Source organism: Dromaius novaehollandiae, chromosome W, assembly GCF_036370855.1.
Source record: "Dromaius novaehollandiae isolate bDroNov1 chromosome W, bDroNov1.hap1, whole genome shotgun sequence".
In the NCBI taxonomy this organism is placed as follows: domain Eukaryota; kingdom Metazoa; phylum Chordata; class Aves; order Casuariiformes; family Dromaiidae; genus Dromaius; species Dromaius novaehollandiae.
Window position 1 is genome coordinate 43,092,112 of NC_088130.1, and position 27,690 is coordinate 43,119,801.

General features: G+C 38.5%; 2 protein-coding genes across 2 annotated transcripts; one reads left to right on the top strand and one right to left on the bottom strand.

Moving 5' to 3' along the window:
* Positions 1-4,015: 4,015 nt before the first annotated feature.
* Positions 4,016-11,984, bottom strand: LOC112987083 (ankyrin repeat family A protein 2). Its single transcript, XM_026106774.2, has 9 exons — positions 11,899-11,984; positions 10,724-11,121; positions 8,508-8,666; positions 7,976-8,041; positions 6,580-6,677; positions 6,280-6,405; positions 5,803-5,869; positions 5,627-5,707; positions 4,016-4,576 (listed from the first exon to the last, which is right to left on the bottom strand). Exons 2-9 carry the CDS (start codon positions 11,010-11,012, stop codon positions 4,521-4,523), a joined length of 942 nt encoding a protein of 313 aa, XP_025962559.1. The 5' UTR covers positions 11,013-11,121; positions 11,899-11,984; the 3' UTR covers positions 4,016-4,520.
* Positions 11,985-12,015: 31 nt separating this feature from the next.
* Positions 12,016-22,526, top strand: LOC112987097 (UTP15 small subunit processome component). The gene is made up of 12 exons (XM_026106792.2): positions 12,016-12,351; positions 12,922-13,014; positions 13,122-13,306; positions 14,423-14,601; positions 15,414-15,539; positions 16,192-16,327; positions 17,527-17,611; positions 19,973-20,122; positions 20,317-20,418; positions 20,619-20,752; positions 21,294-21,352; positions 21,862-22,526. Exons 1-12 carry the CDS (start codon positions 12,262-12,264, stop codon positions 22,083-22,085), a joined length of 1,563 nt encoding a protein of 520 aa, XP_025962577.1. The 5' UTR covers positions 12,016-12,261; the 3' UTR covers positions 22,086-22,526.
* The last annotated feature ends 5,164 nt before the right edge of the window (positions 22,527-27,690 follow it).

Sequence of the window (27,690 nt, forward strand, 5' to 3'; positions counted from 1 at the left end):
AGGTTAATGGAAGAAGGTAGGACTAGGCACTATAAAATAGACATCTTTGGAAATCCCAAAGTAGTGCTTACGATGAATAGAAGTTTGTCTATGTTGTTTTTCAGCTAGGTTTGAATAAGGTTGAATGGCTGACTTCCATCTCTGTGGAGATGAGTAGCAGAATATTTCCTTTGACATGTGTACCATCTGGAGACCAACTGCTGAGTCCTCCCTGAAAAATGAACGCTGGGGGTAATGCTTGCACCATGGCTCCAGGACTAGAGTTTGCCTCTGGTGCCACAGTGAGGAGATGTGATCACCTGTTGTGAAGCTTGGAAAATGTGGAGAGCAGAAAGCCTGTTCTGTGTTCTGCCCTACATTCCCTGGCTCCCTGCTGCAGGCACCTGCTCCCTGTATGACATGAAGAAACAGTGTTGGGTGCAGTTATGCTCTTAAACCAAGGGAGAAGCCACAGGAGGCTGGAGAGAGATGAGGCTGTACTCTGGGAAGGTCTAGCAGGAGGTTGCTGCTTTCTGTAACTATCCCGGAAATTCAAGTGGTAATTCAAAGTACAAGACAGATGAACAAAGAAGGCAACAGAGTGGAACAAGGTCCCAGAGAAAACCAAAGAGCTCATCCAACTTTACATGTGAATACTGATGCTAACACTGTCCATGATTAACTCTCTTCGATTGACTGAATCTTGTCTGGATGGAAATGTATAGATTTAAATTTATGTTCTCTTTAACAATCTCTTTAAAGATGGCATGTTAACTTTTAATCAAATACTAAAAATCTATTTATGGCTGTTCTCTCCATTTTTTTGTTGATTCAATCTCTATTGCGGTCATTGCTTAAATGTGAGAAAGCAGGAATTATCTGAGCAATTAAAGTGGATACACAACGTTTTGCTTTCTCTGTGGTAGAATTAGTTCCCATCTGTATTATTGCCCTCTATGAATAGGGTTGCTTCCTTCAATTCCCTGTCAACAGATAAAAGGCTGTCTGTCTTACACTGTAAGGCTTCCAAGCTATCGCAGCCACCACTAGCTGTAAATGAATGTTAATTCTGATAAACGTCCTACCTGCTGCACTGCAGATGACAGTTCACTTGTTGTGAGCTTTCTGCCAAATAGACCAGAATACACTGCAACATCAAACATGAATGAGTGGGACAAAGACTTTGTGCAGCTCTGAAGCATTTGGCTATTATTACATCAAACTGTGCTGGGCATGTAAGGCAGAGTTCATGACATCTATGATTGCATGCTACACACTGAAATTTGGCAAAAATAATTTAGTTAATCAGAAACAGCACCTTACATTAAACACCACTCTGGAATACAGAGTGCTGTCACTCACCAGGAAATGTAAAATATTTTATTAACAGTCCTATAAGAAATTACAGGGGCAAATGATTTTGTCAAAATGCTCAGGGAGAATCAACTTGGAGTTAGATTCAGGGCTCACAATTTTCAAATTTCTCCAGTCCTGTGGCATGCTATGGTGAGAAAACACTGTGCTGCATTGAGACCCACAGGCATGGCTCAAAGGTAACTCCTAATATCTTTTCCCTGCCAGCTGAGGGGGAAGGCTACAGAAATAATTCACTCAAACAAAATGCATAAACTGATGTTTTAAAATGTATCAACTCTGGATTGGGGCTTTTAGATTTTATCACTATAAACAAAGAAAACTGAGAAGGGGTTGGGGTTCCTCACTCCTAGAACTATTATACTGAGAAATATTTACACCAAGAGAAATCAAAATTAATCACTGTGCCTTAAAAAAACCAAAAGTATGTGGAGTGGGGCCATGCTGTTAATACTGCAAAGTCAGCAGCTGTCTGTGCTGTCTTTATGCTGGTTTTTCCAGTGAAAGTAAAATTTTATCTTCACATAGAGTTTGTCCCAGTTTGTTAGCTCTGACCAAGTTTCTCTCAGGATACCTGAATTACAGCTTATGAAATAATGCTGGCTATTCCCTACAGGGCCATCACAAGGGCCACTGACAACTTCAATTCCATGTGCATTGCTTTAGCAGCATAAGGTAATGCTACAGAAAGGGCTCTCACTGCAAAACTCAGCTTCTGAAAGATGACTGTCTTCACTTCTACATTTGTTTTTGTGGGATGCACAGTGATTCTTAGAATAGCTTGAAATTCTAAAGCAAGAAGATGGAATAAATTTTACATTTTACTATCTTGTTCCATATCCTGTTCCATATCCCTCCATTTTTTCATATAATTGGAAAATTCATTTTCTTGGATGTATTTCCGTATAATATACTGGTTAGTTTCTTTCACGTATATTTAAGTCAATGCTGACTGAAGTTTAAAACAAAATGCAGATCAGATACTGGATGCTTTTCATCAAAAAAATTTTTTTTTGTAATACAAGTATTACAGAAAGAGGAAATTTTGCTCCTCATGCATTATTATATAGCATGTTTTTACAGATGTGTTAGAAATTAACCAGAAACAGCACAGGCTATGAAGTTTTAGGAAAAGTTTGCATTTTCTATTCTCAACAAACAAGAAAGTACTTAAAAGGGTTACAGTTCAAAACTTTTTTTAACAAAGGCCATGAAATCTATTTCCAATATGCAAGCTTACAGTAATTGCCACTTTGCATTATTTTATCTTTAAATACATTTTTACATTTACATTTTTCTAGATATTGATTTAATTATAAAACATAATTTCCCTCTCTGTCTCAAGACATGTCACATTTACTGTTTCATTTGACAAACCTAAAAGCATGTGATAAAGTGGATGTAAACTCTATATTAGAAGCAAAGAAAGTACTTAAACACTGGGAGGCAGATACTACTACTCAGTTAAATGTACCAAGTATTTCACCAATGTCTGCAAGATCAGTTACCTTTCCTTATTTCAAAGTGCCTCCCTTAAGATTCATTCCATATAAGATATCAGCTTCCTGAAAAAAAAAAATCATTTCTTGACTGGTTCTCGTAGCAACCACATTTCAGAGTTTAACTCTGCCCTGATTTACACTTTTTATACACCACAGAAGTTTCAGTACAAAGTCGGAGAGAAATTTGGCCATGAATTCAGGCTTAATTCATATAGGTTTGTTGGTTTTTTTCTCCCCCTACATTTTCCCCTGCTGTATATTCAGTCACTTTGAAATAAAAAAGCTAGCATTTTGAATGCATTATTTCTCTGGCTCTGACCCAAAGAACTCAGCTGGATTATCCCTGGCCTTCCCCATACCCTTCTCTGGGATCTCAGTGCACAGACTTTACACAGTACTGATTTGCTTTGTGTTTGGAACAATTTTCAGATAGAAAAACTGAACATAGTGGAGACGCAGTACTAGTAATACAGCTAGTAACTTACTAGCTCGTTTGTCCTATACATGTGCAGTCCACTCGTGTCATTGCAACTCTAGGGGAAAAGCAAATTGAGTAGGAGACTGGGCTCACTCCCCATGGCTTGGGGAACAGCGGAGGGGATGTGGGGTGTATGTATGTGAACACATCAGACCTCTAGTGGACATGACAGCTAAATGCCTATGTAAATGCATGTGAACAGCACGTTTGGGATCCATATGTAATGACTTGGAAAAAAGTTCTGAAAGGTCTGTTTCAAAAACTCATCTGTTATTTGTACAAAAATATCATGTCCCATCACTCAATGTAGGTGTGTGTAGGCACAGGTGTCCTCTAGGAAATCTATTAACATTCCCTCATTTTCCACCTCATTTCAAAATCGTGTAATAGCCGCTCAAATTTACAGTAGTTACAATGGGACACCTGAAGGACCACATTTCAGCTGAGAAAGGCTGGAGTGCAGTGCATTCTGGCTTCTCTTCCCACCTTGCTGATGTCTGCTGTTCAGCCACAGCAGGGAGGATATTTAGGAACTAGGTATTCTGTGCTTACAATCGAGAGGGGGTTCTTTACACCAGAGAAATCTGTACCTAAAAGGACACTCTTACCCAGTTGTTCCAGAACTAGAATGCGAAGGCAGAGGGATGCGGAAAGAAATCTGATAGGAATTAAACTACCATCATCCAAGTCCTCCAATTTATTATCAACTTTTTAAAAATCAAACACAAAAGCTGGCACAGTAATTTTAACAGAGGATCTCAAAAAACAAATCATACATGGTGCACATTTTGGTACTATTAACAATAAAGACATCTACCTTCTATGGTGATATACCTCAATATCTGAACAAATTTCTTCCTGTGAATATATTATCAATGATGTGAAGAAGCAGGACACTTGGTACAATACCACCTATTGCACTTGGTGTGAACATTTAAGACAGTCAAAACTGCTTTTATTCACAAAGTTTTCATACATCACAACAACTGACATTTTCTTTTTAGCAGAAGGATGACATCACATATTTCTATAAATAGCAATGTAAGAAGAGGAAACATATGTTAAACCAGTTAAATATTTGAACTGAGGTAAAGTTACAAAATAAACAACCCCTATCACTGATTACAGGGCTAAAAAGCACTCCACATCTCCAAGCCAAGAGCTGAAACCCACAGAAGAGCCAGACGTTATTCCTTGATATTTTGAAGTAGCCTTAATAAATGAGACTCAATAACCTGTTGAACTAAAGCAGAGAAGCAATCTGGTTAATCAGTGTTTAATGTAATTTCAAGTCCTTAGGGCAATACCATTTTTCTGGCAGATGCTGGCTGGCCCTGTGCAAACTTTTAATAAAAACAGACAGGAATCACTCTGAGTTTGCTGCATCACTTCAAAAAAAGCCTCGTATAATGCCAAAAGAATACACCCATTAAGGGAGATGGTTCTTGGAGGTGATGACCTGTTCTCTGATTTGAATAGGCAGATAGCAAACAGAAAGCAAATTTTTAAGCTTATACATGGAAAGTAGGCAAAAAGGCTTATTAGAAATTACTATTGTTGAACATTTTGAGATTAAACTCTTGAAGAAGTCCTATAGTCAGATATCTATGAAGTTACTGGCTACCCCAAAAGCGCAGGGCTCTGCTTGGAGAAGCTACATGTGCAATGTTGTTTCTGTAACTACAGAGATTTCACAGCTTTCAAAAAGAAGGCAGTGTGACAGAAAAAAAACCAATGGAAATACCCTTCTTTGCCCCTTTCTTTTCTACGGGAAAGAACCAAGTAAGGTAGCCTAATTCACTGATCCTTGCACTATCATTGTCTGCCTCTAAGATAACCCCTCCTCTGCTAGAGCTAGTCTGACAGGGGAATAAGGTTTTGCAAATTAAATCACATCATGCCAATCAAACAGAGCACTGGAGTGAGTGGTGAATGTCCAGGGGGCTGCAGGCCTCTATAATCATTGTCTAGTGCAACACACACTCTTCGCACAGAGTAGTGGAGCAGCTCAGCTCCTCTTGTCTGGATCACAGCTGCATCAGCTCTACTCACTGCTATCTGTGCCCAAATATACATATCCAGGTAGGTGACATTTTCTTACAAGGCACCTTGGTTTCTGAACCAGGGAGAAAAATCACCTTATTCATTTAGCCCTAATAAATTTAGGGGTATAAAGACTTTTAGGACAGGTATCTTCTTATATTTGCAAAAACTCTACCAGCCCATTACAGCAGCTATATAAACAAGGAGCGGTAAAGATAAAAATCAAAGAATTTACATTTGTAATACTCACCACTCCGGTAGCCCAAGGCTACAGCCAAATCCATGGAATTATAGCCAGCATCTGTTTCAATAGTTGGATCAGCACCACTTTCTATGTAAAATAGGAGAAGAATCAAACTCAGATTTCTGACAATAAGAACTGATAGTACCTCATTACTGATGGTTCGGTTTGGATAGTTTGCTTACCAAGAAGAATTTTTACACATTTCACATGGTTCCCATGCACCGCATAGAGTAGGGGTGTGCCTCCATTCTGCAAACGCAGGAAAAAAGCCTTAGGCACTTAACGGTTAAGCAGCTGCAACTATAATTCCTTGACATACCAGTACTTCTGTGTATCAATAAGAGAATTCATAGGCTTTATATAAAAATCAGGTTCTCAGTTTTGGTTCTTCATGTCTTACAACCTAAACAATTGGCCAGAAAAGATGGAAGTTCACTCTTCTATAAAGGAATCAATCTCACTGCTCTTTTCAACAAAAAGTCAGAACCGACAGGACTAACTTCTCTTATTTTGTTGAAGAGCATCCTACATAAGTTTTGAAAGCCTCAGATATTTCAGAAGAGGTAGAACAATTTTCAAACTCAAGCCAGTGCTATGCCTTGTTTCAAATTTCTGACCAAAGCACACTCCGATTTTGTAAATTCCAGCCAGAGACTTACCCAGTCATACTCATTGACATCAACTCCACAGTCCAGCAGCATTTTAACAATATCTGTATATCCTTTACTGCAAGCCAGGGAGAGGGCACTTTCTCGCCCTTTCCCCAAAATCTGAGGATCTGCACCCTAAAATAATAATAATTAAAAACCCACAAATCAGTAATTTTTTTGAACTGAGGTTTCACAGGGAACTTAGCTTTAACACTTTTAAATATAAAGCAGCATTGACAAGCCTAGAAATGCAAAATGAGCTAAAAAGTCAATCGATAAATTTAAAATGAATTGTATTCTTTTCCTTACATTCTGGAGGAGAAATTCCACTACTGCTATCTGCCCATGAGCAGCAGCCCACATCAGAGGGGTAAATCCTTCTTCATCCTTATGATTGATTACATTTTCTGTTTATAGAAGAAAATACAATTCAGTAATCCTCTTCAGTGATGCATTGTATAAGCTGGAATAAATGTACTAACGTATCCATTGCGAATGGACGAAAGCACGACTGTGCCCTAACAGTCATTCTCATGTGAACTTACAAACAAAATTAATCCCAGTGGTGATGCAAATATCCTCATACAAGCAAAAAACAAAAATCCAACAAGCTAAATTAAAATGTAGAAGTTAGATTTTTTTTTCTTAGTTCTATAAATCAAGCTTTATTTTTACTCAGAAATGTGGCACTTTGTCTGTAATCTGGGCTATGCCTTTGGAGAGAAGAGAAGGGCTGCCTCAAAAATAAGGAAATACATTCTGTATTACACTGCAGAAAGTACTTTTTTCAATACAGTGAGAGACACACAGGCTTTTAAAGATTTAACTTGTAAAGCAATATAGATAGTGTAACCCCATCCCCTTGAAAGTTCAGGTAATCACATAGGGTGCTTTGTGGAAACAGTTAAGATCTACTTCTAGAAGAGCTGGAAGAAAGCAAAGGAAAAACAAGCGACTGACTGAAAAGTTGAGCTGAATTAATCTTTTAGATATAAATATTCTAAAAAACCTGCATGCCTTATCATACACTATTATAAGCATTTTAACTGTTACTGACATTTTAGAATCAATTTGCTTTTTGTACTTACGAATAATTAACAAGCTGTATATACTCATTATCTGCTTTCCATAAACATTTCAACAAATACTTACTGAAAGCAAGGCTGATTACTAATGGTACAATCAGAATATACTATCACTCTGTTCAATATATTATACAGAGTTGAGACAGAATGAGTAGCACTGTTATGTTGCAAATGTGATTCATGGCTTAAATTACCAACATATAGCTCTATATGATAACTCATTAAATACAACTGGAAAGTTACTATTAATAGGAATGTGTTTTAAATTATAAACTAAACTAATAATAATAAAAAAAAAGGTGCAACTCCCCTGATGGAACTAACAGAGTCTCCTCTCTCATTTCCATGCATTACCTATATACCTGGGGAGCAGAGGGAAGAAGGGATTGACGCACGACACCCACTAATGGTAATGTTTCATTCTAAACACAAACCATAGCAGCGAGAGACGCACATAAAACAACAGTCTACATTTGCAAAGAACAGATACCTCAAATATCCTTCAATTTGTAGCACATTTGCACATTTTCTATGCAGCTTTGGGGACAAGCTCAAGCATAACAGCATATAGATTCCTCAAAGGAAAAAAAAAGACGGTATTTAACCTCCCTTAGCCTTACCTTGTTCGATACGTGTCGCCAGATACAGCATTTCTCCCTGAGCAGCTAGCTGGTGAACTGATAAAGCTGCAAAAAGAGAAGCAAAAGGATGTGGTATGCACACAAATTTTCATTCTGCTCTATTTGGAGTTGGGCGTAACCTGCCCATTGGCTTGTGCAGTACAGAACTTGGATGTGAAAGCATACACAGATTTCACCTTATTCTACCTTATTTTATTACTTATTACTACCTTAAGAATTAAAAGGTTTCTGTATCAAGAATATAAAATTAGAGCTTAAGAATCAGAAAAATCTTTCTGGTTTTCAAATCAAGAATTGGATCCTCTCTGGAAAACATGCTTCAGTCATGAATTCTATACAGCAGGTAGATTGCCATTTTATGGTTGGGATCATGTGAAATTAGACAAGATTATCTCAATGTTTTCTTTCCCACATAACAGTTCATTAAAAGACCAAAGAAAAATGGAAACAAATCTGACAAGCAGCTAACTTACAAAAATAATTAACAACAGTAAGGCAGAAGGATACTTACAATTTACAAGCAGAGGTGTTGTAGAGACTTCATTTCCCCTGTGTTTGTTAGTTAGGGTAGTTGACTGTTTTATTGGAGAGAAATGCTTAGTAGTTGATGGAGTGTAAACATGTCTTACTTGGATACCAGGGGAAGGAGAAGTATGGATGTTGCATTCAGCTACATTAAATAGAAAAAATAAACATGATTTTAGTGCTAGTAACAGCATTAAAAGAAATCCGCAGATTCCAAGTCGAACTAGAAAGCACCAGTGTCACAAGATCTTTAAAACCTACATTAAGTAAGCTTTGTGACATGCACTTTTTTCACTGGGGTAGTATGTGACTGAAGAAAGGACTGCATTCACTTCTGCCATTAAAACAGTACAGATATCCCACATGTAAGTATAGTATAGTATCAGGCAGAAGTAACTTGGTATCTAAATGAAGTAAGCCTTTGTCCAGATATCCTGCTCATGGATCTATCAGGTAAGCGAGCACTACCTGACCTGTAATATCTTTATTAACACTCTCCAGTGCGATGAACATGATACAGCCATGGTTATATAATGCTCAGCTCATCTTTTTGCCTACTATCTAACCAATACACAGCACAGCTGCACCCAACCTTCACTAAATTTCTTCATCAGGACTCTTCCCACTCCCGTTTGACAAAATTGTAACTGTATTATGGATCTTATGAATATTTATCCAGTAGGAATAAAGATCTTTCACACTGACTTGTAGAAAATGCAACAGCAGCACACCAACTGTAATTCAAAAAGTCACTCACTGTTGCTGTGTTTATTTGTACTAACTTCTTTAGCTTTCTATCAGAATCTAACAAATTTTATTACAGAATGCGTGCATTGTCTTGGCTTCTAATTCACAGAAGAATAGCTTTTGGTTTTGAGAAGTAGCTGAGAAGCCAAAATTTTTTTTTTTTTTAAAGACAAATGATTAAATACCAGAAAGGCATAGTGAAGACTGAAACTCCATTATTGGCCGAATTGATTTGATACTAGTGTGCACTAGTAAATAATGATTTGAAGCTAATTAACATGCACACTGAATGCACGCTGTAAAGAACTTCATGATTACAAACCCAAGTGCAAATTTGGGAAGAGAACTGATTAAAAAAACTATAGATGACCCTGGGCAACAGGATGAAAACAAAATTACATTTTGTTTACCAATTAAATAGCTTCAGCTGAGGTTATCGAATTAAGAGACCTACCAGGGATTTTTGACCTGCGGTCCCTGCATCCGCAGGACTACTTCTAAGGGGTTCACAAATGTTACCTAAGAAAAACAACCCTATTGCTGATGGGTCTAAATTTGCCATTCAGGTCTGCAGCTCCACTAGAAAGCATTTAGGGCCTGCAAATCAAAAAGGTTTGAAAATTACAATGGCTGAACTGCAGCCAAACAATACAAATTGCAGAAATCATCTAAATCTACAATAGGTTTCTGTTTGTGCATATTATGGCAAATGGGTCAGATTCAGCATCGTGACAAGATACACTACTAACGGTCTGAAATATTAAAGCAAACACTAATAAACACAGTTGTTTAGAGGAAATAGATATAAGCCCTAATTCTGGTCTCCATAGATAAGCCCAGCCATGATAAAACCCCAATCAACTCTCATGAAGCTGCATAGCAGCGGGTGGAGATTAGCTGCAGGGAACAGCTTGCAGAATTGTAGCAATATTCACTTTCAAATAGCGTGAAACCAAATCAGCCAATCAATCACTACAATGGCTGCAGGCTTTGTGCAACCGTATTGATAAAACAAAGTCAACCGTATAAACTATGTTATTTTATCATCATACTAGTGAAAGGCTAAAACACGACCCACAAAGCTATAGAAGTTGACATGATCATATAACGCTTTCAGTGATGTTTTGAAAAAACTTGTATATTCAACAGTGGGTAGCACGTGGTAAGACTGGAGAGTTAGCCAGCAAAAGTAAGCTTGTTTTCATAATTGGCCTCAGCTCTTAACTATATTAAAGGCTTTTTGTGCCATTACTTTTCAATTAAAAATAATTTTGAGGGAAGTTAATTTACATTAATAACTCATTACTGACTGTATATAATAAAAATTGTAAGGAAACAAGTTATAGAAAAGTATTACATATCAGCACACACACAACAAAAGGAGAGGCTTTTTAACATATCAGCTTAACGGGATGGGACACTCCACACACAACAATTTGTACCATGAAGTTCAACCTTTAAATAAGACAGATGCCACTTCAAGGTCAGAGTTAACTTGGTCTTGAATATTTTTACTGTCCTCTTCATTCAAAGATTTCACAAATCGCGAGCAGACATTCATATCAAATCTATTGGGCAAAATGAATTTCATTCCCATGGTGACACTCTGAGCTGGGCCTTCCTCTGTGCTAGAGTCAAGCTGATGTTCCACCTTAACGTCCGGCATGGGTGGAAGGCTGTAGCTTGTGGTGCATTCTTCCACAATTAACTGGGCTCCAACATCTAAATTTGATGACGATGCCATGGCTTCAATCGTGTAAAAGTTCTACATAAAATGTTTCTTCATGGCTTCTAGCCACCAGCAGTTCCAGTCAGCCAAGGTGTCTCCAATGTGATATGGATGTTAAAATAATCTGTAAGTTAACACAAATACTCTTTAGTTTGGATATTATATAAAAACAGTCTGGTGGAATAACACATAAGGATAAACCAAACTTCCTCTGTTTATGCTTATGGCATTTTAGGTAGCCCAAAACATACTGAAATAAGTATGCTACTACTGACACAGGCCATCAGCTACATCCTCTGTTTATTTTTTATGTGTCTGTTCAAGCCAAACTTCCTAAAGAAGTGAATAGGAGTTTCATTGAAGTGAAATTTCAGAATATTAGTCTGGTAGTAACAACAACAACAAAAAAACTCATGCCCAAAACTGAAACAAACTTCAAGATGCAGATGACTTAATAGCCTATGAAACATTAGCCTTAGAGCAAAAGTTAGGGCGACTATACAGCCCTTCATGACTCCGAATCCTCATAAACCCAGTAAAATAAAAGGGTCCTACCATACAAGTAGGAATATGATAAAACCCTTTCAGGCTGCCGGCAGGAAAACAGCCCGGACTACCTGGGGCCTTTCGGCAGTACTGAGGGCGGTTCAAGCTCAGGGCAGGCTGCGCGGTAGCCCGCGGCAGCCCCCGGCAGCCCAACGGCGCAGGGCCGCCAGCGCCGCCGCTCCCGGAGCGGAGGGGAGGGGAGAGGAAGTGAGGGGAGCCGCGGCCGAGGGGCTGTGGGGAGGCCTGCCACGGACCCTGCGACACGGCGCCCGCCGCCCCGCTCCCTGCTGAACACAGAGCAGCCGCGGCGGTAGCGGCTCCCGCAAGCCCGGACGGCACCGCGAACCAGCCTCACCTCGGCGCCGCGGCCGTGAAGACGACGCGCCGGCGGTATGACACAACTTCCGGCGCGCTGCGCGGGCGCGCCGGCTGCGATTGGGCAGCGGCGGCGCGCGAGAATGACGCGGCTCTCACGAGCTCAGCGTCCTCCCGCGAGGCAGGCACGGGCGGGCGGGCCATGGCGGCGGCGCGCGGCGTGGCGCTCGCTCCCTGAGGCGGCGACGGGACCCCCTGAGCGCCCGGTCCGGCCCGGCCCGGCCCGGCCCCCTGAGCGCCCGGCCCGCAGAGCCGCCCGCGGCGCGGCCCGCAGCCCGGGGCAAGGCTCGCAGGCGGCCGCGGCTCCCCGAGGAAGCGCCGCGCGGGCCGGCTGCGGGCCGCGATGGCGAGTTACAAGCCGGTGGTGGTTCCGGCGCAGCCCCGGCTCGGCGAGAAGGTCACGCAGGACACGCTGTACTGGCGCGGCTACAAGGTGCGGGCAGCCCCGGGGCAGCCGGGGCGGGGACGGTGCTGCGCCGGGCCCGGGCCGCTCTGCCGCGCCTTGGGGTCGTCAGGGCGCTGCCGGGCCGGCGCGGGGACGGCGCCGCTCCTCCGGCTGCCGGGTGACGGGCTGACGCCTCGGTGGCGTCCGTCCGTCACTCCGTCTGTCCTGTGTCAAAGCCTGCTAAGTGACTTCCTAGAAGCCTGGGCTGGCGAGCACCCCACGTGGGCCCCAGTACGCGTATCTAGTGTCCTAAAGGATTTTTTGTTGCTTTCGTTGGCGTAATCAAGCTGTTTTTAAGCGTGTGCGAATAGGCTTTTGTTGCTCAAATGAAATGCATAGTTAATAGATCATTTATAATGCATGGATAGGAAACGTTAAAAGTGCATCTACGATCTACAAAGCAGTAGAAGGCTGGCTGGAGAGAAACTTAATAGGATTGTATTTAAAAAGTAAATCGGGCCCGAGCAGGTTTTGAGTACTGTGTAGGAAGAATAATAGGCTGCTTTCACTTTTGATAGTGGACTTCTGTGTATTTGATAATTCTTATAATTCCTTTAGACACCTGTTCAGATAAAGGAATTTGGTGCAATAAACAAGATTGACTTCTCCCCAGTTTCTCCGTATAACTATGCTGTCACAGCCTCCTCAAGGGTAAGTGTTTTTCTTTTGAGGTTTTTATGTTTTTATGCTTTATAAATGGTCTTATTTTGTTTGTCAGCTAGTATTATATGAATTAACTTAATGTCTTGTTTTGCTAGATCCACGTTTATGGTCGTTACTCTCAGGAACCAATCAAAACATTTTCTCGCTTCAAAGATGCTGCCTACTGTGCCACATACAGAGATGATGGCAAGCTGCTTGTTGCTGGCAGTGAAGAAGGTAGCATTCGACTCTTTGATATCAGTGGAAGAGCACCACTGAGACAGTTTGATGGTCATACTAAGTAAGACAATGTTGTTTTGTTCCTTGTCTGTCTGATCTTGCTCATGTATTTACATATGTCTGCTTTGCATATTGCTGAAAATCTTAAAAATATTAATCTGTGTTATATCCAACTGTCTCACATTCATCTTGTTGAAAAGTAGGCTTTTAAATGTTAACATTAGAATTGGAGTGACAGTATATATATATTAATTCCAAAAATGAATCCAGTATGTGAAAGAATAAATACAGCTTGTAACTTAGGCAGGTGTCCGTTACTTAATATATTGTGTACGTATAGTCTTGTGACTCCAATGTACTGATAAGCAAATTCTGTTCGATGCTAGGATAAACAGAGTTCTAAAAAGAGGTTAAAGGTGGTGAAGAAATTTGCCAGGAAGAGCAAAAATCACTTTAAAAAGGGGGGGTGGGGATGGAAGAGAAGGAGTTCTTATTTTCCAGTGAGAAGAAGAAAAATGTTTGAAATAGGCTTATCAGTTTTACGGAGAGAACACAGCAGTAGTATCTAGAATGCATAGATTGCTGTGTTGTGGAAAACTGTAGGTATTTTATCTATCTATAACAACAACAACAAAACCCCCTTAATAATCAGAAGGTGCACAGGCAGAACTTGAGAGTGTGTTTCCACTATAGTTCTCTGTTGCAGATAGGGTATTATCTTATGTCCTGACCACTAGGTTACCTGTAAATAAGTTTTAGGGTATGTGTGTTTTCTGTCAAAGTTATTCTCTATTGGTATGTTACATTGATAATATAGATTTGAATAGTGATTTTTTAAAGGACAAGAAGAATTTCCAAATCAGTCTTAAAATTTACTAATTATAAATTTAGAGTAAAGTAGAGTACTAATACACAGACCTCAGTAAGAAATAAAAAATTTACAGATTTTTGAAAAGGCATCCAGTAGCCCTGTAAAACCCTTAAAGCAGATCATGTTGGTGCTTAGATCAGCACCTGTCAGCATGACCTTTTTCTGGTTGAAAATACAAAAACTAAAGTATTCTTAGCTTCTAAAGTAGAGGAAGTACTTTCCTTTAAAAAAAATCTGCAGTCAAACCACGTGTTCTGGAAACAATTATATATTTTAACTTTGGATATTGTGGATTCTGTTTCCTAGAGCTGTTCACATAGTGGGCTTCCTGTCCGATAAATACCGAATATTTTCTGGTGGTGATGATTATTCATCAAATTTGTGGGATATTCCAAGTGCTACAGAAATTGTGTCATATAGTGAACATACAGACTACGTGAGATGTGGTTGTGCAAGTAAGCTGAATGCAGATGTCTTTATAACAGGTTTGTGTTTTGTTTTGTTTTTTAAGTGCTTCTTTTGGATCAAACTGAAAAAAAACGCAGAAAGATGGTTTCTCTTTGATGCAGTAGGATCTCTTTGATTACATCTTAAACATGAAGGATCTGTCTTCCTGCTTTGTGCCTACTTTGTCATTTCCTTTTTGCTTGTTTTTCTATTTTAAGTGGTTTGACTGACGTAGCACTGATACCTGTAGGGAAACTGTAAGCGAGCTCACTTTTAACATATCCTTCCTTTGTGCTTTAGCCTATTAAGGTTACTTGCCTTTGAAAGCTAAAGAAAGTCCTGTGAGTGCATCCTTTAGCTGGCATTGACTGAAATGTTGTCTCAGGTTTTGGATGAAGGAAACGTGTTAAATTGTATTGAGATCACAAGTTTTTGTGCACGAACAACTGAATCGTAAGGTGCTGTGAGGAGTTACCTGAAACCAGTTGCTTTTGGATTTCCTAACAATTGCTTTGAAAAATCTGGTGTTCCTTACTTTTAGATGCATAAGACACGGGTTTCATCAGATTTTCTGATTTCTGTTATTATATTAACACTTGAGAACGGAAGGAAAATAAAGTTAAGACTTAAATTATGTATAAGGCCTGACATGTTGATAGGCCTAGAACTGAGAGCTGTGTGCTGTCTGGAGACTGTAAATTAACATAGGTAAAACACTAGGTGTTTTAAGTGTATAGTTTAAAACTGTTTCCATTTGGCACAAGCTCCTTTGGCTTGTAGCAAGTGCCTGTTTTAGTTCTTGAAATAGTTTAGCTTTTGTAATGTCGGTTATTTATGGTGTTGATTACAGGTTCCTATGATCACACTGTGAAAGTATTTGATGCACGAATGAAAAAAAGTGTCATGACGATAGAACATGGCCAGCCTGTGGAAAGCGTGCTTCTCTTCCCTTCTGGTGGGCTTCTAGTATCTGCAGGTACCTGGATAAAGTTAACTTTCTTTTCTGTTGGCCCTAATTTGAGAGACATTTCAGCTGCCTAATTCCTGTGTGAGGTTTTTATTTGGCAGTGAAATGATAAGTGACTTAACAGGTGGATTTCTTAGAGGTCTTCCTTGAGAATCTGTGTTGATCCAGAGGGCAAAGGTAGAGGTTTTTTGTCTCCGATTTGCTCATTTGCTCATTCTTGTAGTCAATCAAAAAAAAAAAAAAAAAGAAATTTTTAATGACTTGATAAAGACTTTATTTGGCCCAGTGCTGAAATGAAGGAATGGACATATTTAAGAAATCTCTTGAAAAGACAGGACTGTATCTTTCTCATGATGATGATGCTTAGCAAGGCTTTTTAGTCTCCTCTTATCATTGCATCAGAAATCCTATGACCTAGTGCTGAGTCTAAATTTTTTTGTGAGGAGGGTATAGAGACATTCAGCTATGCTTGCAGAATGCCCTGGGCAAGGGAGCAGGCTTGTAATCTGCCTTGTACCTTGTTCATAATGGATGATGAGTAGGTACAGAAAGCTCAGTTTTACAAAGGAGGAGGCAGTGTGTACTCTCACTCTGAAAACTTCTTCAGAGAAGCAGAATTGTGTATGCATCAAACACTGTTCTGTGTGCTTTCTTCTCATAGGAGGTCGATATGTGAAAGTTTGGGATGTACTAAAAGGTGGACAATTACTAGTTTCACTTAAAAATCACCATAAAACTGTTACTTGTTTATGCCTGAACAGCTCTGGACAAAGGTTACTGTCAGGATCCCTGGACAGGTTAGTATATTTTATGACTTCATTGTGATTTAAATTCCTTAGGATTTCTTTTGTTCCCTTTGAAGGTAAAACATCAAGATGAAGCTGTGCAGATGTTTTGAGCTGAGATGTTTTTAACTGTTAGGGATGTAATTTATCTGGAAACACATCTTGGGCCAGGGTGCATGTTGCAATATACACTTGTCTTTCCCTCTTATTAGCCTGCATATCAGTGGGGATTGCACGTGCCCATTGGGAATGGATGTGTGGCACTTTTTAGTCAGCGTTTGTTTTTCTGCATCTATAAACATACCTTTGCAGTCTCAGTAAAGTAGCTGTTCTCACTTTAATGCAGTCACTGTTAGCTAAAACTGGTATTAATATTCACCTTTAAAAGACCCTGTTTTTGTGTATCTGCGGAGTTGCTTCCTGTCACCTAGATTGACTCTGTTGGTGAAAGGGATGCATCCAAGGTGCACAAGTCAAAAATGGCCTTATTACAGGATGTCCTTCTGCTCTTACCCCCACCCCCTTCTGCTGACTACAGTTATTCAGCTTGTTGTCTCTGAGACATAAGAAATAGTCTGAATGACAGTGGTTTGTTCTCTTCCTGCCTTCCTCCAGTACTTCCTAGGCTTACTCAAGCATTATGTTGAGAAAGCATAAGCTGAAGATCACTAACTTTGTACCTATTTGTCATTCAATGCTTGTAATTGCTAATAAGTTCATACTTTTTATAAAGTACTGTTTTATTTTTCTGGTTGTTAAATAGTTATTTCCCACCTTCAGCCAAATCATTAAACAGCAGCAGGAGGCAAGACTATCCATGTATTTTCTTCCAGAAATTGTAGATAGATCTTCCATTTAAAATTAAAAAAAAAAAAATTTGAAGAAAGGTTGCCTTAGTGTTTCCTAATAAGTGTTGCTAAATTCAGATGGTCGCTACATCCTCCTCTTTTTTCTTCCCCTGTCCTTCCCCTGTTGTCATCTTTTGGGAGTAAGGGTAATCCTTTCTTGCCTTTTGTGTCTTTTATTAGAATCTTTGTGTTATTACAGGAGCAATAATGAGGAATAAGTTCAGTCATAGTGTGAAGAAAGCATGGTTTAAAAACTCAGTTTCCTTAAATCGATGTAACAGAACTGTAGAAGAATGAAATTCTTCCAAATTGTCTACAATGAAGTATTAATAATGAAGTTTTAATCATTACTTTTCTCTATAGGCATGTGAAGATTTACAGTACAACTTCGTACAAAGTAGTCCACAGTTTTAACTATGCAACATCAATCCTCAGTCTTGCATTGTCGGTAAGTACGTTAGAAACTTTCCTAGGCAAGATAATTACCAATAACTTTTAAGTAACTTAAGTAATTCTTTTTTACTTTTATTGCTTCAGAAGTAGTTAGATTATTAGATGCTTCAGAAGAATGCTCTGCATGCAAAACAGGATCACTGAATATATTCCTTCTTAGTAAACATTGCACTAAGAAGTTTTAAACATTATAGATAAGGCACCAGTTGTCACCTTGTTAAATCAGTACAAAATTGTGTGTGTGTCAAGGTTGGTATTTATCATGGGGGAAGTAGGTAGTTGACAAGGGAATAGCCATGTCTTTTGACTTTAAGAAGATTGCACTAATCTTTTGCTTTTCAGGAACCTTCTGAGTTTCCTTTTTTTGTCAGTGATAAAGGGATGAAGTAATTCATTTGCTGATTGAAAAATCTGGAATGGGATGAACCTTTCTTAAAGTTGTTAGTGTCAGGTTGGTCTGAGGAAAAAAAGTGTATAGGGTATCAGCAGAATCAAACTTGTCTGCCAAACAGGTGTCTCCTTGTCTCAGGAAACAGAAAACAAAGATACTTATTTCTCCAAGCCATTTGAGTTCCAACGGATAAATGACCTGCTGGGAGGAAAGTTGGAGGCCAGCACCACTTTTTGTAAACAGTGCTGTTGTGGTGTAGTTACCCTCCTATCTAGCCTCTGAGGGACACATGAAATGGAGTGCCAGGGATACCAGCCCTCTTACATTATTATTGTCCCTGCCCTTAATGGAATCCTGGGGAAAGCAGGGGTTCCTCCTTTCTGCTTTTGCTATCTTGTTCTTCCCTGCCCTTCTGTTTCAGTGAATACAAGAGGGCTAGAGCTGTAATGAGCTTTGAATGACTTTGCTTGCGGTGAAGAATGTAGGTAGGACATGTTTTTCACAGAACCAAAATACCAAACCCTTTAAGCTTCTGTAGCAACTGCAAAACATCACACAAATCCTGTAGTTTGGCATCTCTGTAGGTATCTTTCAAACATAATCTTTTGTTTTATATTGATTAAGTACCTTGAGTTTTAAATGATCATATGAGGATGTAAGAATAGTTATGCTGGGTCAGGCCAAAGGTCAGTGCAGCCCCAGACCCCTGCTTTGAGCTCTAGCCATAAGCAGATGCATATGGGAAAATAAAAACAGGGCAAGCATGTGTGATATGTCTCCTGATACTCTCCCAAACTCCCAACTATTTTAAGGTGACAAACTTGCTGATCTGGATATAGTTCGTGTAACCCTCAATGGATTTCTCTTACATGAACTTGTTCGATCCCAGCTTGAGCTTGTGCAAACATTTAACATTCACAAGACTTCTTTAACAAGGAGTTGCACAGGTCTGCGACCTGTTATGTGAAGAATTACACCCTTTAATTCCATTTGAACCTTTATCGACTTCATCTGATGCTCTTGAAGGACACAGTGAACAGCTGATCTCCGTCCACCATCTCCATCCATGCGTGTCATGATTCCGTAGGCTTCTTTCACATCCCTCCTCAGATGTCTCTCTTTCCATGCTGAAGAGTTCTGTCTCCCTTAGTTCTACCTCAAATCAAGCCAATCTTGTATTCTTCTTCTTTTTTTTTTTTTTTTTTGATTCCTCTCTTCTGAGTCTGCTACTGTCTTGAGAACAGTATCCTCCTAGGATTTAAGAAGCAGGCAAACCATCGATTTATTCAGTGGCAGAATGACCTCCGTTTTATTACTTCTGTAGTTATTCCTAACTCTTTATTGGCTTTTTATTAACAGCTCTGGAGCATTAAAATAATGTTTTCATAGAATTATCTGCTAGAAGTAGTAGGTCAGAAACCATTGTTTTACATGTGAAGTTACTATTTTTCCCCTGTGCACCACTTATCATTATGACCTTTAGCATTAAATAAATATAACCTTGCTATACAGGTAGAATCTATACCAGTGACTGATCTTTTGAACAATTTTCACTTTGTTCTCAAAACTGCTGTTCAGTGATAGCTTTCTAATAGATGATGTTCATATTTGCTGTACAGTATGTAATAGCCAAAGGGAACTGAACACTGTTTAAAAAAACTGTCATAAATTATAGGCATTTGCAACCTAAAACAGAATGATGTTACTGCATATTTGAACCTTAACATTAGAGGTTTATTAGATAGATCAGGTTGCTTAGGACTGCATCTTTGAAGTTGGCTGTGCTTTGAGCAGGGAGCTAGACCATAGGAACTCCAGAGGTGCATTCCAACTTAAATTATTCTATGATCCTGTGATTAGAGCTTTATTACAAAGCAAAAAAACTGAAAAAGCTGTGTGGTATAGCATACATCATCAAATAAAGATACTAGGTTACTAACTGTGGATTTTTTTTTTTCGTTTTAGCCTGAAGACGAAACCATAGTTGTAGGCATGACCAATGGGGTGCTAAATGTTAAACATAGAAAGCCTGAAGAAAGCAAAGTAAAGTCTCAAAAGAAGAGACAGCCAGCATATAGAACCTATGTAAAAGGAAGAAATTACATGCCAAAACAGGTATGGCAGGGTGAGAAAATGTATACTGAAGCTCACTTCAAGATTGTTTTTTGTTGTTGTGGTTTTCTTGTGCTGTGTTGAAGAAAGGGAAGGAGGGAGGGAAGATATGAAGACACAAGTTTCTTCATGATAATAAAATATTTAACACATTGTTTATATGTTTGCCTTATTCTGAATTTGTCTTTCAATTCTAGGAGGATTTCTATGTCAGTAAACCCGGAAAATGTGTTTTGAGGAAGTATGACAAGCTGCTGAAGAGCTTTCAGTCATCCAAGGCCCTTGATGCAGTCCTGGAGGTAAGGCGCTGTTGAGTTCTATCATCTGAAATGGATTTTTATTTATCTCAGACAAACTTTATTCTAGTGTAGGACTAGAAAGGAATCAGACCTGTATGGGTTCCTTGTGCATTCTTATTTATTTATTTGCAAACTGGTATCAACTCTGTTTTGTGTTTGAAGATGGTGCTTGATACTAAAATCTTCTTAAATATGTCCAGCCCCACATCAGGCTCTATACTCCTGAAGTTACAGTTGCGGTCATGCAGGAACTAAATCGCAGAGGAACACTAAGGAGTGCGCTTGCAGGCCGAGATGAGAAGCAAATTAGTCTCCTCCTTACCTTTGTGACAAGGTATTTTTTTTCTGAAAATTTTATCTGAGCAGTTACTTTGAGGCCCGTATTTCTTGTTAGTTTTTGCCACAGAGTCTCAAGAGATTGTGGGTGGAACACTCAGTACTCTTGAAATCTCTATGCCTTTTGCTTTCTGATACCAGGATCTAGGATTTCACCCAGAGTACTGAAATTACATGTTAGCACAAAACACATTTGCTGATAATATAAGAGCCACAAAGAAAGTATATCTTGCCACTTTGCCTGATATTCTACCTCTCGTACTGCTGTTTTCTTTATCTTGATGAAACTCATTTCTACATGTACACGATGCTTTTGCTTGTCCTCCAAACCTCACTGCCTTCCCCACAGAAGGAGGGTAAATACCACGTGTAGGTTTTAGATTCACAGCTCTGTGACTCCTGCTTTGTGAGGCTTCTTTAAGGAAAAAAAAGTCTCATCTTTCTGTATGTGTATGAGAAAGTGACTTGCAACTAGTTAGTGGAGGGAAGAGGGCAGTTGGCAAAAATAGTAAAACTAGGATGTTTTCCTATTTTTGCAGGCGTGTCATTGAGCCTAGATTTACTCGTGTACTGGTAACTGTTGCAGATATGATCACTGGTAAGTACAACACAAAGAAGATTCTCAAAGCCCTAAAGGCTTTGGAAATAAGGTGTACAAAGTGCTGTGTTTTTAAGAAATCACATTTGTATGGGTTATTTTATAAGTACAAGTACAAACTCAGGGGTGAAAGAATGATCCAGGTGATTTTGACCACACTCAGTATCTAAGTCTGACTTGTGGTGACTGCAGAAAGCTCTTCATCAGCACTAAACATGTTTGATACTTTGTATTTCTGTACTTACATAGTACAAGTGACTTCAGCTTCTCCACTGAGGGAGTAAAAAGACTATTTGAGGTAGTAAAAATTTCTGCTTCTGTTAGTTTAACTTATCATTACTGTGAGCATATACCAATAACTAACACTGTTTTTAGGACAACATTAAAGTTGTCTTATTTGTCCACAGCATTTGACTATTGCCAGACTCCTTAAATGTGTATCTAACTAGCCACTATAATTTTCATGTCCTTATAGATGTGTGGACTATTAAATGTCTGTTTCTTTGCAGACATTTATCAGCCTGTGGTTGGACAGTCGGCACTTGTCGATAAACAGTTCTTGAGACTCCAGGAAGCCATAGGAAAAGAGATTGACTATCAAGAGGAACTACTAGAAGTTTTGGGCATGATGGATGCACTGTTTGCTACTTTGACTAAGAAAAGGGCTGCCTACCTAGAAGAGAACAAAAGTAATGGTCTTACAAAGACTCTGGAACAAGATATGAATAACTGAGAACCATCACAACAAATTGTCACAAAAACTGTGTGGACTTCAAATATATGACCTGATCTCCTGGTAACTTTTTATAACAGCAGCTTTCAAAATACCCCCTCTCTGCAGAAGTTCTCTTGCAATGTGTGTTTTTGAAGCGGCTGAATTATTGAAGACAGAGGGAAAAGGACTCTTTCAAGACTTTTCCATGTAATATTTTTTGAATAACTGAATTTTAAAGTTTTATTCCAAAGCTATTTAACTTTTAAAGTGTTTTGTGCATCCAATACTAAGTCATTATTTGATTCAGAGAAACAGTCAAAAACTTCCACTTTTTATTCATGAGAAAATAATTGAGGTTTGTCTAATTTTAATGTGTCATCAGCCTTATATAAGAATTGGTTAATATCCAATCTCAGGTATTTGGACACAGGAATAAAACCAAGTGTAAGTTTGATATAACCTGGCTGCATTGTGTTTTCTCTCCTTGCTTAGCCTCCACCTCAAACTTTCATGAATCCATAGGAAACAACGAGATGACGTAAGAAAATGAGTGCACATGATTTTTTTTTTAAGCGCATTAGAAGAAAAATGCTCATGTTTATTGAAAAACTTGCCAGTTTCTTTTTTTTTTTTTTAAAGATGCATATACCTTGATATGAACTTATTTCTCAAGAAAATAGATAATTATTTAAGGGAGATGAAATGGGAAATGAATTAAAATTAAATTCACTTAGTGAACAAACAAACTCTACATCAGTGAGGAAATTATCAGTTAAGTAGGATTACTTTTTTTGTGTTTTTGTGAAGTCCTATCACTTTTGTTGTACAGTAAATGTAATACAATACAATACCTTGTTATCAGTATGTATTTGAGTGCTGGGGTAATTGCGTACTTAACTTCAAGCAACACTGAAGTAAGATGGTATACTTTGTAAAGATGTGTTGGGTGGCCTTGGGGTGTACCCATGTGGGAAGACAGTAAGGTAAAACTTTGTTTTTAACCTGTTTCTGTGTTTTGTGTTTTCCCTAGGGCTGAAATATGGTTGAGATATAATATGATCTTCCTGCAAAAGGAACTTGCTCAGGTGTGGCAGTGAAAGATGGTAGAAATAACCTGAACAATTCTTGCAAGTTCTGCATAAAATCCTAACCATCTTTGTCTAAAAACTGTGGATCAGTATCTGGTCAGCTCTTCAATTAATTTGTGAGCAATATACATTCCTGGCTACTGGGTTTTGCAGGTTTTATTCTGAAGTCTTAGGGGGGATTGTAGATAATAGTAAGGAGCGTGTTCATAGCAACTTACTTTCTTCAGTGCTCACTTTATTATTTTTAATGCATTTCTGTTAATATACTTGAACTTTCTGATGTCTTTTAGCAAATCAGTATGTTACTTTTAACTATGTAACTTAATCAGGCAAAGTCTCTTAGAAGACTTCAAAATGAAGCTTCAGGGGTGGATTGTGTTACCTTGCTGAATTCCCTGCATTCCATGACCCTTCAGTACTTTTTGTAGTTGAAGGTAGATATTTACGTTGGCAGCTTGGTGCTCTACTGCCTGAGGACCATTCATCTTGACATCAAATATATGAATATCATTAGTAAAAATTCACACTATCTTTAGATAGTCTCACAGTATATATCCATTGTAGTGCCTTGGAGTTTGATGTGTTGCTACCAGAACCACAGAAATAAATTAGATTTAAATAGCAATTATTTTATGATCTTATAGTAGCTTAATTTATTACTGGGTTTTCTATTCATGTTATTCTGCAAACTGAGCTTACCGAGGTAGAACTGGCAGCAGGTGTGATTTATCATCTATACAGATGAAAATTTGATTAAAAAAAAGATGGAAAAACAAATGCTGTTTAAGACCTCCATTTCTGAGAAGACCACTAAAATTATATTTTGGAGACTCTTATCTGCCTGGCCCTACTGATTTTTTGGTACTTGAGTGGAAGAAGCCAGATGTATCATGAGTTCTAACGGATTCACTGTCTCTGTGTTGAATGCTAGCATTTGTTCAAGTGACACCTAGTCAGTTTGTCAGACTTGTCTGTTGTGTCCTTGCTCTTGTCTGTTACGAGAATTATTCTTCTTTTTTTTTTTTAAACCTCATTTAGTAAGATTTGTTTTTATTGTATAAGGTTTTTTTTTTCTCAATACTTTTAAAACTAAGTTACAGGGGAATCAGACTAAGGTTTTGTTATTACCAGTGAGGCTCCTATTGTTTATGTTCTGATTTTATTTAACTATAGTTTTATTAAAAAAACCTTCAAACATCAGCATTGTAATAGACTGCCATTGAATAAGACAGTGAAAAACAAAGTTTTTGTAAATGACTTGATTTGCAGTTGTTTCTGTGCGTTGGTAAATGTTTAAAATGTATTAATGCAATGTCAAGCATGCATATTTTTGTTGTTTTACAGGTAAGCCTAAAGTTCTTGTAATTTAATCATTTTTCCAGAAGTATGTTATCTTGTGCCCTGGAATCTAATACTCTTGAAGCACTAAGATGGAGTGGGATGAATTGTAGTAGTTAAAATTAATTGTTCATTGGATTAGAAGGGGGGTAGCATTGGGTTTTCTGAGGACAGGGAATTCTACTTTTTCTCTAAAAGTGTGGATTTCTTGCACACAGCATCTTCCTTGACTTCTAGGTCATTTGAGAATTACTAGGTTGGTTTGGCTTTGACGTATTCATATACCTTTTCCTAGAGCTGCAAGTTTTAGATGAAATGCACTTTAACTTTTTTGAAGTCCTTTTCATCAGAAGCATGTTGTAGCTGTTTATTTAAAAGAGGAAAAAGAAATCCCCTCTTCCCCCTATTTCAGAATATTGCTATGTCTCTGAAGCATTGATAGCATGGAGGCTTCTGCAGCCTAATGCAACCAGAAATAGCCTGGGTGTCTAAAAGAAAAGTGAATTTAACACTTCTCTTGCCTGTTCTTCAGCCAGCTGAATTACGTGGGAGGAAGAGAGGAGCTGGTTGGTTGGTTGTTTTTGGCAAACCTTCAAGTGAGCATTTCTCAGGAAAGATGCTGATCTGTTTTCCTATTACTACTTCTGATAATGACCTCTTGTATTGCTAAGTTACTTAAGTGTGCAAAATTCATGAGGGTTAATACCTTTTGTATTTCAACAGATGTGCTTTGAAGACTATGCCACTAGAATTTCCTAAATTGTATCAGCTGAGTTGTTCAAAGCTGAGTAGCTGATCATGAGAAAGCAGAAAATACCAACAGTATATATGCTCTAACATTATGGCTTAGTGATATAAAGGGCTTCAAGAATAAGAGACAACTAAAACAAACTTTAAAAACATCTCATAAAAGAGAGCATTTTGAGTGGGACGGCCTACTTTGGGCTATCTTAACTGATGTTATCCCTACTGCCTTGCTAGGGCTTGCTTTACTGTAATGCAGTATACACGTTTCCATCATAAAATGGAACACTTTTCTGGTTGTTTACCATTCAAGTGGTGTGGGATTGTAATTAGCATCTCAGAACTGAGTGTCATTTTAAACAACTCATTTAAGTCTGTAGCATATAAGTGAGAATGCTATGTGTGGACAGTACTGTGAGAATCTAGGCTGTACACCATGGTAGCTCACTAGTTTCTTTATGAGCCATCTGTACAGAAATGGTAGTATAATATTTGAGTGGTAAAATCATCTCTGCTTGTTCCCATAGGAGGAGGCTTCAGAACTCAATTTTTATGCGTGCCTTGTGAAGTAAGAACCACTGAAGTACTTTACTAGTGCTGGAGGATGGCCATTTAAAACAGTTTTAAATAATTGCAAGCTTTGGTCTTGGATATAAAGAGCTTCTAATTAAAATAGTACATTTCTTTTGTACCAAACCGCTGATTCAGTTTTATAAAATAGTTTTTGGAAGCTGAGTAGTCCCTTTGCACTTTTCAGTTTGGATATAGGTTATATTATCTGAACATTTTTATAACTGGATGTCATAAAGTGCATTTTTGTGCTGTCAAGTAATGCAGGACTATTAAGTGACCATGTTGTTTCACAGCTCTGTGCTTGTTTCCCCTTTTAGAAAATACCAGATCTATGCCGTCCTGATACAATGAGTTTTGACATTTAGATGCAGAAAGATTAAAGGGATGGAGAATGGAGGGTGCTTGTTCTTTTGTTTAGCATTATTAGCTTTACCTGATTTTTGATAAGCCATTAAGAATTTTAGTGATGAAGTCACAGGTGACAACTCCTTGGTGGCTTTTTTTATAGATAACCTTTTACAAGGTAATTGTGTATGTTCACTTTCTTAGGCAATTTAAAGACCAGACGAATGAGGACGTTATTCATTGCAAATGGAACTTTTCAGTCACTACATGAGAATGGACATTTAACTGAAGCCCACAGCATCAAGTGAAACTTCTGGGTGCCAATAGCATATAAAATAAGTCAGTCTGGTTAGTTTTTTAAAGTTTATTTGATACAGTAAATATTGTTTTAAAATAAACTTGCCTTGCCAAATAAGATAAAAACAGGATGTTTGGATGCAACAGTTTGTACTCAGTTTTTTTTCTTGCAGGGGATATTTATGTTCCTAAGTGTTTTAGGCATTGTGCAGAACTAACCTGTGTACTGTCCCCTTCTGCAGGTAGAAGGGGGCTGAGTGATACTCAAAAGCACATTATTTGTGATGGTGCCTTGGTAATGGTGGTTGCTAAAGGGGCTTATACAAAGCATAAAGAATTTGACACAGGAAACAGTAAAATGTGAAAAGGAAGGGTAAAGCTATGGAAGTGTAATATTATAATATTGAAGTGGCTGATCAAGCAATTTCTGATTGCTTAATTTGGCAGGAAGCACTAAGAGATGGATGGGTATAAACCAAGATGGAAATATTCTTGCTCTGTGTTTATCAAGATGCAAAATCTCTTGGCTGAAGTCCTGCATGATTTAGTACATAAGCTTTTACAAGAAACTTTGAGTTCTGTTACTGTCTCAAGGTATATGCTTATTCCAGAAGAGAATCTACCCTTCAGTGTTTGACCTCTCTTGAATGAAATATGTTACTATTTATACTTTATTTAATCATTGAATTCTGGAGTTGAGAGAACTTAAATCTGTTCATGTAGTTGCAACAGTAAATGGAAAAATTATGCATCTCAGATCTGAAGTTTTGATGCAGAATACCTTTTCCCATGCTTTCTGATAATTTAACTTTCTGCCAAAGATCTTTTGGTTTAGGTTTGGAATCTCCTGAGTTCACTGACAATGTAAAAGCCTGGGTTTGTGTTAGGAAAAATCTCAAGCGCATTCAAGCAGGCTCAAGACATCCCTTAAATACAAACAAAACTCGCCCTTTCACAGATCCTAAAATCTCCTCTGATCCTGCTCATAAGCATCAGAAGCCCATACGGATGGGGAATTTGTCATTGCTTTTGCCAGCAATAGCAATTAGTCTTCAGAATCTGACATATCTTTGCATTTAAAAACAAACAAATGGAACCTTTTAATGGCTCTAACAATGCTTGTGCAACACAGGCTGAGCTGCCTCTGGCAAATCTTGCCAAGTATTTGGTTTTGATCTGCATATGTACTTGAGCTCAGAGTTTGTGTGAGGGTTATGGTTGCAATACTGAGCTGAGAC